General features: G+C 37.8%; 2 protein-coding genes across 2 annotated transcripts; one reads left to right on the top strand and one right to left on the bottom strand.

The window, feature by feature from the left end:
• Positions 1-208: 208 nt before the first annotated feature.
• rarres3l (retinoic acid receptor responder 3-like) lies at positions 209-3,828 on the bottom strand. Its single transcript, XM_081382397.1, has 5 exons — positions 3,727-3,828; positions 3,251-3,284; positions 2,324-2,432; positions 1,956-2,224; positions 209-740 (listed from the first exon to the last, which is right to left on the bottom strand). The coding sequence occupies exons 2-5, from the start codon at positions 3,263-3,265 to the stop codon at positions 621-623; spliced, it is 513 nt and encodes a 170-aa protein (XP_081238523.1). The 5' UTR covers positions 3,266-3,284; positions 3,727-3,828; the 3' UTR covers positions 209-620.
• Positions 3,829-7,541: 3,713 nt separating this feature from the next.
• On the top strand, positions 7,542-12,048 carry ints5 (integrator complex subunit 5). Its single transcript, XM_081381944.1, has 2 exons — positions 7,542-7,806; positions 8,716-12,048. Exons 1-2 carry the CDS (start codon positions 7,730-7,732, stop codon positions 11,738-11,740), a joined length of 3,102 nt encoding a protein of 1,033 aa, XP_081238070.1. The 5' UTR covers positions 7,542-7,729; the 3' UTR covers positions 11,741-12,048.
• Positions 12,049-12,189: the final 141 nt, after the last annotated feature.

The raw sequence follows: 12,189 nt of genomic DNA on the forward strand, positions 1-12,189 counted from the left end.
TTGCAAGAATTTGGTATTTGCCAGGAAATGGTAACAAAGGTCTCACTGAGCGGATGAAATTCAGGCCAGCAACACAGAAACCTCCAATGTAAATTGTGATTTGCACCATGAAAGTACAGAAATGATTTGATTAATAGCATATTTTTCTCTCAGATATGCTGCTATAGAACACCACAACAGGTAAAAATAAACAAACACACAAACACTTAGTATATAGAGTCAAATATTTAATGGCACAAAAATATAAATATGGCAGTTTGTTTTAGGATAGATTTGTTCAAATAGTTAGCTTTCCATTTTGAATATATAGATAAAGTGCTGGAAATGTCATTAGGAAACCATTAGAAAAAATAATCAATTTTTTTATATATATATAATTTAAGGTATTTTAGATTTATCAGTTGGGAAATGCACTATTGTTATCAAACAGAACAGGTGGAATTTTGTTTAGTTGTCTTGTTTGGTTTGTGAATATTTTAAGTGCTCACAAAACTAAGCCTGCCAAGTTTTTACATTAAAAGTTTTCATTATTTACATCAAATGCAATAGACATTTACTGACTTGAAATATCAAAGGCCTCAAAGGCCTATCAAAGACAATTGCACTTTTCACTTCAGTCCTTACTGTTTTTGCTTATCTTTGTCTTTTGAACCAAGAAAGGCTGAAGCAGCAGCAAGAACACCAAAGCTAACCGCTGCAACGAGTCCAAGTCCAACACCAATCTCCACCGCTTTACGCACCTATTAGAATGGACAGAAAGCATTTATGTTAATTCAAGGTATGATAAGCTAAGTGCCCATCACTGTTGCCTAAATCAACATTAAATATTTTACCATAAAACAGCCCTGTAATCATGGCATAGTATGCAGGACTCAACTCAAAAGTAAATATGCGTATAATGCAGTATTTTAATAGATTTAGAATTTTTATTAAGTAAATAAATAAATCCAATCAGACTTACTAACTCCCCCAGTCTTATTTGCGTAAGAAGTTGTCACGTGCTGAATGTGCATTTTTACAGATGTCTGTTTCAAAGCAGAGGGTGAAGAATTTTTCACTCCTGTATTTGTTTAATGAAATCCTTCTTTAAAATATTGTGTTTATAGTGCAATTTCAACTGTTTATTGCTAAGTTTAACGCAACAAAACAGACTTTGCGCAGTATAATGAAAAGCTGTTTAGTAATTAAATCATACCAATTTTAAATTAAAATAAATAAAACAATGCGAATTTGTACATTTGACAAAAGCCTTCCAAAGACAGTAATGCATGGTTAAATGACTCGCTGTGATAATTCAGATAATAATTGTGTTCATCAGGAGTTTACTAGATATGCAATGTCGCAATGCTGACAAACGCTTCATAAAATGGAAATGATTTCAGTGATCAAATGCTGTGTGTCTCAAGTGGTCACATGACTAGTGGCTGGTCTGTGTGTGTGATTCCACAAACCTGGAAGAACTTCTGAATGTATAGAAGCAGTAGACTTTTTTAGAAAGGAATATGTAAAAGATAAAAAAGTAGTAGTTGGGAGAGAATCAATGAATCATGAATAACTGACTGCCATTGCGTGAATAACATGTAATCAATAAAAAAAGTAACTGTTGTCAGATTACGGGCATTTTAAAACGTAATATAATCTAATTACATGTACTTAATTTTTTAAACCTGATTACATAATCCAGATTACATGTAATCAGTTACTAGCTAGCACTGTTGCGTGCTTGCTTCTCTCTGTAGTCATAGTTAAATCACTTCAGTATTATGGAGTTACACTGAGTGTGAATATGTTTACTATAGAAGCTAAATAAGTTATTATAGCTTATTTACTATAAGCTAAAATGTGAATAAAATGGTAATTGACCAAAGCAACGGCCTTAGTCTGCAAATTTTTGAGAACTTAATGAGGCACTACAATTCATACATCTATGAATTATCTGAATGTTCAAACTGTACCTGGCGGGAATGTGCCTTTCCGTATCTCAACTCCGTAACAAAGTGCTCACAGTTCCCTCTAAAGACACAATATGGAAGTTCTTGATCCAAAAAAGCTTCTGCGTCCCGTAGAATAGCATGAATGGGACGTGGCTCATATTCCTTATCCAGGAGGTTGTTGATGCGGTATTCATCATTGCCAACTACTTCATACAGTTCTTCTTTCTTCACTGTGGCTTTGTCACACACTACTGACATCATACTGTAGGCCCCAGCTTGAGCATGCTCAGCTATAGAGAAAGAAATGGAAAAGTAAGAACAATGGAATGTTTTAGATTCAATTCAAGATCAACTCAATAGGCGGCATGTAAAGCATGTAAATAACCCACAGGGTGGTGCCAGGTGAATCACAAAACCATCGCCAACATAAATAGCCCAGTGCTGATATGTGCCTCGGAAGATTTCAATGAGGTCTCCAGGCTCCGGCTTCTTATCATACTAAGAGACAACATCAGGCGTAATATTGTGTTACATTTTGATAGAACCATTCATCTTGTCAATAATATATTATATTGTTTTTAAACTCAAATAACCAAATATTGCACTTGTGGGTTTCACTTTATTTTGATGGTCCCTTTAACGCATTATGTTGACTATAAGTAACGTTATGATGACTACATGTCTACTAACTCTCATTAGTATTAGGGTGCTTTCATACTGGGCTCGTTTGCTGCGGTCCGAGCGGTTAGGGTTAGAATAAGGGCGTCTTTACACTGGCAGTTTAGTTCGGAACGGGACACGGTTCGCATGAAATATTGCTGACGTTGACCATAGTAACAAAAATAGGTTTGATGGAGTCAAATTGAGTGTGAAACCAGACGCTCGGACTCGGACCGCAGCGTAAAACCCCTTTGCAAAGTTACTTATAGTCAACAGAATGTTTAAAAGGGACAATTAAAATAAAGTGTTTCCCACTTGTGATTGAAGAGATAAAAAAAGAAAAGAAAGTGAAAGTGTGCTTGCTGCGGTTTTGTTAAAACTTCTCCTAAATGTGTCTACGCACTTCTTGTTTCAGAAATGTATCTAGCTCTTAATTCTGTTGCTTTAGAAAACAAAATCCTACTGCTATCTCTATGGCATTAATCCAATTCCACTGTAACAGACCTTGAGCAATAAGCACACATAATTACCAAACTGTGCAATAATATCAAACTACGTCATCAGTAATAACAGCGCTATTACAATGTATTTGCTTTTTAATGTTACATTTCATTCCTTCCGTTTGTTTTGGATTATTGAAAAAAAAATGTTTTTACCTTTGTCGGAGCCATGGCAACCTATACTCTAATCCTATGAGAAACACACAACAAATGCATTTTAAATCCTGTTTCCATCAGGTGCTAATATCAGTGTTTGGTGATCCAATAACAACAACACTTTACCGTTGAATTTATGCACTTCGTTTATTTGCCCATACAATTGCTTGAGGGCAACAAATTTGCGACAATAACCGGCTAACAGTTACGTAAAAGAACCTTCCTGGGATGTATTCATATTATAGCCAAGGTAGCCTACGTGAATATGAAGGCGATCATACACAAAAATAAAAGAAATAAAAAGTTGGAGCATCGGGAATAAAACATCACATTGTATGAACAACTCGACTCGACAAGTAAATACCAAACAAACAATAAACAAACAGCTTGCTCTCTACGATCCATGCTTTGAACACGATTTTCATTTCGTACTCGAGTGCGTAAGAAACATTAAATAATTAAGAAATCATACTTACAATTATTTATGTTTCAATGAGCCCCAATCCGTGTATTTGTGTATACTGAAGTAAAAATAACATCAGAGACTGGCTATTTATCAGCTGATGATGTGATTGTTGACAGAGCGAATTCGACCAATCAGCGTGTGGGTGATTCAGCGTAGGCATCATGACGCCCTTAAAGGGATCTTGATGGTTTTATTTATAATAATGTCTATCTACAATTTTACTGACTTTTTTTTTTTTTTTTTTTATCAGGAATACTGCTTTTGTACGTTTTAGGACACACATATTTCTTATACTGCACCAATGGTCAATGTTATTGACTTATTAAATAAAATGTGTTAAATAAATAATTTAAAAAATGTACAGTCAACTGTCATAACATCTAACTAACGTCTAACACCATGTTGTCAAGGACGATGTTGGATATTTTGACAATAACTCTCCTAAACCGCAGAGGGCGATATGTGTATCCAAAATGACGTTTTCCTTGTAGCTGACAGATAATGTAGTATAAATATCCTTTGTTTTTGTTTTATTTTTAGGAAAATTTCACATTCATAAAAGAAAATGGGCTGACAGCAAGCCATTATTTAACCTATTTCTACAAGAGCTATCTCATTACAGCACCACCATCAATGATCTTAAACAGTCAAAGGCTTTAAAAACAAATTCTATTCTGGAAAAAATTCCTATGCAACTAATGTGTTTTTTGTATACTCTTTGTAATCTTATTTCTTTTAATGTTTGTACCCCTGGCAAACAGTTTTGTTCTGTACATTTTTGTTAATAAAATTCATAAAAAAAAATCCTTTGTTTTCCTGTATTAAACTGAGAATCAACTGAGCAGTATTCTGGTCCCAGTGCACTATATGGCTTCATGAGATCTGGATAGCATTGCAGAGGACTGTAAATAATTGAATAAAAATGATCTACCAGTTACCAAATGTTTTGAGAATCACAAAATCACAATACTTTTTGGTAGTATTTTAAAATGCATATTTATTTTTGTGTTTTCAGTTAGAGAAAATATAAAGTATATATCCCAAATAACCACACTTTCTCTGGCTCCCTCGGGTTTAAGTAAAGCAGAAACGAGAAGAACGTTTGTTTTTATCCAATACAACATTTATTCGGTTGTCATAATTTCTAAATATCAAGGAGTTTATTACTAATTATAAGGCATGGTAAGTCATGGAAATGAACACAATCTTGAAAAGTCTGTAAAACTTCAAATTTCTATGCTCAGCTGAAATTTCTGTATGTTGTGACAGTGACTGGAATCGGTCCCTATATCTTCATCACAAGTACATCTACAGTAATCTCCGGATGACAAGTCCGATGCCTTTCTCTTTTCTTGAACAATGCTGCTTTCATAGTCCAAGAGTCATTAAAAAAAAAGTACTAGTAAGAATGAATCCAATAACTGCTTTTAGCACTTATGCAAAGGGAGAGAAAATAATGTAAAATAATTTACCATAATACAGCTCTGTATTCCAGTGGTTTCGAAATAACTCATTGATTAACATGGAGTAAACCTAATACATTACTAATACAAAACACATGTATATCTAAGTTGCATATTCTATGTTAACAACTGATATGGACTTTGCTATTCCACATGGTTTAATGCTTCATTTATGATTCCATTCACAAGGTGAGGTATATACGTGCAATCTAAATTGTTATGAACATTGAGCCATGAACACCAGCAACATCCATAAGTTTCTCTTTTCACTATGGCTTGACCAGTTTCAGCTATGGGGAAATAGAAAAGCAGAGAACATTTTCTTACTCTATATGTAAAATGCTCAATCTTTTTGTATAATAATAAAACCATAGGCGAAAAGCTTGCATTTTATTGCCAGAAATTAACTGTAAAGCATGTGGCCTTTCCACAAAAACAATGACTATAAACAGACAGTATACAATGAAAGACAAAACATCACACAAAACTGAAATAACACCTTAAACATTAGCTTAACATAACATACAAAACTACAAGTTTTTTACAGCACTATAAAATCATTCTTATAATGCAAATACACACACACACACACACACACACACACACACACACACACACACACACATATACTGTATGTATATATATATATATATATATATATATATATATATATATATATATATATATATATATATATATATATATATATAGAGATATATATATAGAGATATATATATATATATATATATATATATAGATATATATATATATATATACCATGGAACTTTGGTTATTTAATCACCTTTGTATAATGTATTATGTTTGTAATGAACTCATGTTGTACTATGTGGACCACATCACCATTACCAACATATACTGTATGTAAAGCCCATTGCTTACTCAGGAGATCTCCACATTCCAGCTTCTAATCAAAAAAGGGAAAGTAATATTAGATCATTAGATAATATTTCAAACTATTTCCATAGAGAATTAGTCAAGCCAGACATTGGCCTTGTCAGTACTTTAAGGTAACAAAAAAAAACAACCTTGCAGAATTAAAAATAAAAATAAAAATAGGCTATTTCAAAACCCATCATCAGTATAACAGCATAAAATTCTTATTTTTACCAATTTACTATTTAATGGTACATTTCAGTGTATTGTTTTCAAGTCTGTCTAAAAATGTTTACCTTGATTGATGCCATGGTGACAATAGCAAGTTCTGCTGGTTTTAAAACTAATATGACAAAATCGAAAAACAGCCTTTTGTATCCTTGTCAGCTTGACCCAGTTGATTGTTGTCAAGCAAGTCAAGTCACCTTTATTTATATTGAAGGGGTGGATTCTGGAATCCTGCTGCTTCAATGTATATGTAATGAGTATTCATTACATAATACACATTACATCAATGTTTATGTAATGAGTCATTATAATCAAGGTATTAATCAGTATTGTCCTTCTAAATTTCAAATGAGTTGAATGACTTCTCTTGGCTGATGAGATTTTACTTTGTTTTAGAAGTTACCGCAGTGAGATTACTGAAATGTTCTTTTCATGTATTCTCTAATGTCTGTATTTGATATCTGAGGTAACTGAGGGTCTGGCTCAAATGCCAGGAATGCAGTAACAGTGCTTGCTCATTTAGCCCAGCTTCCAGAAATGAAGTATGGACTTCTTTAACATGTGTCAATACATACATCTGTTTTTCTGGGATACCCTGACAAGTAGGTCACATGGGGGACACACTGGAACCAATAGTTTGAGTGACCATTTCTTTGTTAAAGCCTTATTTTCCAGTTTGATTAACGTGTCCTCTCCTTGAGAGAAAGAACGTATTAGCTTAATGTTTTGAGAAGACTCCCATTTATAGTCAGAACCTGGCCAAATCCAAGCTTGGTGTTCAAACACACCAGCTTATTGGTGGAGAGGGGATGAAGCCAATCAGTATATGGGGATGATTAGGAGGCCATGATGGACAGAGGCCAATGGGCAAATTTGGCCAGGATGCTGGGGTTAAACCCCTACTTTTTCCGAAGGACATCCTGGGATTTTTAATGACCACGGAGAGTCAGGACTTCAGTTTAAATTTAGTGTCTTAAATTCATGTAGGATAAAGTTCTAACAGCGTTGAACATCCAACAAAATAACCGAGGATTATACAGTTAGTTAGCCAGTTTCTAATGACCCTGCCTGTGTTAACAATTTTGTAATCGTAACATAGTCAAACATAACATAGTAAAACACACTTTTACTCGGTGTTGAGCCCAATATATTCCTGCAATATCGGAGGCTGCAGTTTCAGACAAAAGAGCTCTCCTAAACGACAGAGGGCGATATGTGTAACCAAAACGTCATTTCCCATGTGGCGAAAGAATGTGAGTGAGTTTACACCAGAGGTTTACACACTAGTGTTTGGTGCATCATTTATTGAAACGGTGTTGATTATAAGTGGCAACGGCTGCACTTTTCACTCACAATTTGCCATTGTAGTTGTTTTTTTTATATAAATAAAATATTTTCATGGTGTATTTTGCTTAAGAATATAAAACGATGTCCGCGATATTCGAGGGGGATGCCATGTCAGCCATGCAGAAGTCTCACTGCCACACTTCTCTAAACAGTTACAGGTGAGCAATAATATAATAGTCATACAGGTTACCACTAACTCATACATTAATGCTGAATTCAGTTTATGGAATTTAACCGCGTTATCTGTATTTGGAACAATGTGTCGTTCTCGTTTTACTGTCATTAAGGTAATTTGTTCATTCTTATTCTCGTCTTTTAGTATAAATAGTAAATTATACAGCCTGCAGGCGTTTTTGCAATTTCACTCTAATAGGTCAGTACAGGTTTAGGCATAACTACTCGAAAATGCTTACGGTAATTCCATGTCCATTTTGGATGTAGTGCCATTCATTGCCTTCTGTCATTGCATTTCTGTTATGTCTTATTGTAAACAGCTTTACATTGCTAAAGCATTAATTAACATGCATATGTATTAGTATATTTACAAATAAACATTTCCACAGTTATTGCCCAGAAAAAAAAGATACAGTTTATTAAACATTTTGTGTCAATAATATGCCTCAACCGCGGCCTGTTGTCATATTGCATATTATGATTTGTTGAAAAGGAAACAAAAATAACCTATTATAGGCTTTTAAAATGTAAAACTGTTATGAAACAATTCATTAAACAGCACAAATGTAAAACATTTCAAACCATTGTTTTGGCTATAGGATATTAAAATATTTAAATTAATACATTTTATATAATTAGAACATTTAAAATATGTTATAAATACATTTTTGAAAGTACAAATATTCCATGTTTCTCAATTAGTACATGGTCATAAAACGGCATGATTTTAAAGTAGTATTGGATAAAATATAGCCTTATTGCTGTTACTGCTTGACATGAATATAAGCTGTATAAATTTGGGTTATGTTAAGATATGTGCATAAGTGTTTAAAAAATTTAATTTGTTGCAAAAAAGTCTGTACCAACTGTCCTTTTTCCCCCTTTTCCATCAGTCCTCAAGAGCTGGCTTTAGAAATTAAAGCTTTCATCAGCGGCGTCGACCAGACACAGGGACGGAAACTCAGTGTTCGGGATCATGCCCGCTGTGCAGTACGGCTCCTTCGAACTGTGCCAGCCTGCCGTGGAGCTGTCTTGGAGCACCTAAGGGGAGTTTATGATGAATATGTTGCGTCATTTCTTCAAGATTTGGAGGCGGAGGGTGAAAATGGAGGTACCAGTACAAGTGGAGGAGGCAGCACGAGTGTATCCAATTTGGAGGATGTTATTAAAGAAGTTCATGCAGTCCTCTCAGAATTTATCAAGCTTAGTCCTAAAGCTTGGGCTCCCCTTGTGTCCACATGGGCCGTAGACCTTCTTGGCCAGCTTAGCAGCAAGCATGCAGGACGACGGGCAGCTCCTCACTCATCCAGCCTGAATGAGCTGTTGCAGCTTTGGATGTCGTGTGCAGCCACTCGCTCACTTATGGAGTGCTACTCTCAGTGTCTAGCAGCCATGTTGGCCTGGTGCCCCGATGCCTGTGTGGATGCCTTGCTGGATACCTCTGTCCAACACTCCCCTCATTTTGACTGGGTTGTCGCTCACATTGGTTCAGCTTTTCCTGGCACTATTATCAGCAGGGTGCTGGCTTGTGGTCTCAAAGACTTTTATGCACATGGGTATTCCTCTGCTGAGAAGGTCAACCAACAGCAGGCAATAGACAAGAGCTGTAGAGTCCCCAAAATAGGCTCAGTGGTTGGTATCCTTGGGCACTTGGCCTCCAGGCATTCTGATAGCATCAAGAAAGAGCTTCTCAGGATGTTTCAGGATAGTCTGTCTCCACCCCCTCAAACTGTACCTCTGCATTCATCCGGGGCAGGCGGGTGGGAGAACTCCCCTCATCTCCGTAGGGCCACTGTACCTTTCTTGCTTCAACTGGCTGCCCTTTCCCCTACTCTCCTGGGTGCCGTTTCTGCAGAGCTGGTGGAGTTTCTCAGACCGCCTGTCCTAGTTCAACTCCAGGCTCAGTTCCAGGCCTTGCCCCGGGAGGAAGTCGAGAATATGTTGGGTCTAGCGGTGCATCTCATAAGCCAAAGCCCTTCGGGTGGAGCAAGGGTGCTAAAGTTTCTTGCGGACACTGCCACACCATCTTCAGTGATTATATCAGGCCCTACACCCTCTCCCCATGATAGTATTCGAGAAGCCTGTGACCGCTTACTGCAAATGCTTCTGCTACATCTTCACAAGCTGGTGCACAACCGTCCAGAGGGTGATGAACCCTTCCCACAGTCCTCTGCTGCCTCAGCAATGCCACAAGTGATCCCATTTCTAGAGGAGCTCCAGGGACACATAGGTGATCTGTGTGCTGAAACTCTCCGGCTTGAGCGGAAGAGGCACCTATGGTTGCATCAGCTCCTGTGTCTGCTATCGGTGTATGGCGGCCCGAGCGTGGCCACTGAAGCTTTGTGTCAGCTCTTCACTCAAGCCCGAAACCCAGAGGAGCTCGCTCTAGCCTCACAATTGTACACCCCACTTTCCACTTCACTTTCTGGGTTGCTTCCCTCAACAGTAGCCCGCTGTGTTGCCCAGATCCACACTCAAACCCTTGACAACAAAGAGTTGGCTCAACTCCTGAACAACTTGGCTACTGCAGTACAGAGTCAAGAGGAGGATCGTAAAAATGGAGGGGCTACAACGGGGAGTTCAGCTCAGTCATCGATGGCTGCACAAGTCAGAGTCGCCGTTTCCAGCCACCTTCAGGATTTCTGCCCATTGCTTCTTCATGGCGACAACATGGTTTCCAAGGCAGCTGTCCGTCTGCTCTCGTGCAGCCAGCTTCCCAGAGCTTGCTCTCCTGCTCATCTGTTGCTGATATGTAGAGCAGCAGTGTCACATTTCTTTGTGTGTTTACGACTGCAAGGTGAGAGCCTTAAGTTTGGGGAAGAGGAAGTGGGCTACTCCATGAGACTGTTGTCACGTCTTGCGGCCTACTCTCCTTTGACACTAAAAGCTGTGCTGCAACAACTGGTGGAGGGAGCCCTGCACAAAGGCAACCGAGATTTGTTTGGAGGTCTGCAAGAAAACCCAAGTGATGACACCACACAGTCACCCAACCTTGTCCCAGACTTGGGCATATCCCTATTGGACGTCAACTGCAAATTTGGCACTTCTGTTAACTTCTCTGGTAATGTGTGGTCCGTTTTCCACGCTGGAGTAATTGGAAAGGGTTTGAAACCTCCGTATACTCCCTCACAACCAGACCCAGATAGAATCAATCAGAATATGCAGACTTTGCTTGCAGTCATGGTTCAGTGCTGTAGTTCAGGTGGAGGAAGCCCTACTGTCAATGCTAGAAATGGCTCTTCTGTAGGTACCAGTAATGGCTGCTTCCCTTCCAGTGAACCTGTCATTTCTAATGAACTTCCCCCAATTAATGCTGAAGCTGCAAAGGTAATTGCCGTAACCCTTGTAGAGAACATCTGCCCAGATGTAGCAAATGGAGAACTGTCCTGGCCTCCAGAAGAACATGCAAAAACAACAGTTGAGCGAGACATACACATTCGTCGCTGCTTTGAAAGTAACCCTGTGCTGTTCCACCTCCTCCGGGTGGTCGCAGCTGGACGTCCAGCTCTGTGCTACTGCTCTGTCATTTTAAGGGCTCTACTTTCCACCTTACTGGCTCACTGGGAAGCATCAAGGGAACCAGCAGTGTCAGACTCCCCCTGGCCCCTTCAGGCCTCATGTTTGCTTGTATCATGTATGGGCGAAGGCCAGCTACTACCACCAGTGTTGAGTAACATCCATGAGGTCTTCCCTCTCCTCTCACCCTTTGAAGTTAGGCTACTGCTGTTGGGCGTATGGGAGTACATGCGGGGTAACAGCCCAATGCCGCAGAAATTTACCTTCTGTGCTGACCAAGGACTTTTTTTTCGTGATTTTTCACGGGATGGTGATGTTGCACGCTATATTGCACCCATCCACAGTGTTTTGCATAAGAACATTGACCGACTAGGACACCTTTGCTGGAGGTTTCAAGTTTGATGACGGTCAAATGATGAGAAATGGTGTTAAAACCCCGGGTTCCAAGATTCACAAACTTTTTTTTGTATTCAGATATTTTTCTACATATTGTTAACTTAGGTGTGAAGTTAATATTTCTACATTTTAAGAGCTGACCAGATCAGATTTTTTTCCTTGCCTAGCTTTTTATCCTTTTTGTATTCTGTCTAGCTTTCTGTAGAGGTTTTTTTTAAGCACTGGAAAAAAAGATTTATGCTTACATCAGTGATCAAAAAATCTGTTTTTGCAATTCCCTATTTTTTTTTTTTCGTTGCTGTGTGGAAACCAGTAAAAATAAAAAATAAATGAAACCGCATAAAAATGCCTCTTCTGGTTTTTTTTTTTTTTTTTTTTTTTTTACAGAAATTACAAAATAGGTATAAAATAAAAAGTAAAAGCCACATACAAATCTGTCTAGTATTAAAGGGATA

This window comes from Scardinius erythrophthalmus, assembly GCF_964197995.2.
Source record: "Scardinius erythrophthalmus genome assembly, chromosome: 13".
Taxonomy (NCBI): Eukaryota; Metazoa; Chordata; class Actinopteri; order Cypriniformes; family Leuciscidae; genus Scardinius; species Scardinius erythrophthalmus.

Excerpts from the sequence above, each read along its gene's own strand:
- rarres3l (XM_081382397.1), bottom strand. Across the intron at positions 2,225-2,323 it reads GATTCACCTGGCACCACCCT|CTGAGCATGCTCAAGCTGGG; the intron begins GTGGGTTATTTA and ends CTTTCTCTATAG. Across the intron at positions 741-1,955 it reads GAAAGGCACATTCCCGCCAG|GTGCGTAAAGCGGTGGAGAT; the intron begins GTACAGTTTGAA and ends CCATTCTAATAG.
- ints5 (XM_081381944.1), top strand. The coding sequence starts at position 7,730 with ATGTCCGCGATATTCGAGGGGGATGCCATGTCAGCCATGCAGAAGTCT. Across the intron at positions 7,807-8,715 it reads ACTTCTCTAAACAGTTACAG|TCCTCAAGAGCTGGCTTTAG; the intron begins GTGAGCAATAAT and ends CTTTTCCATCAG.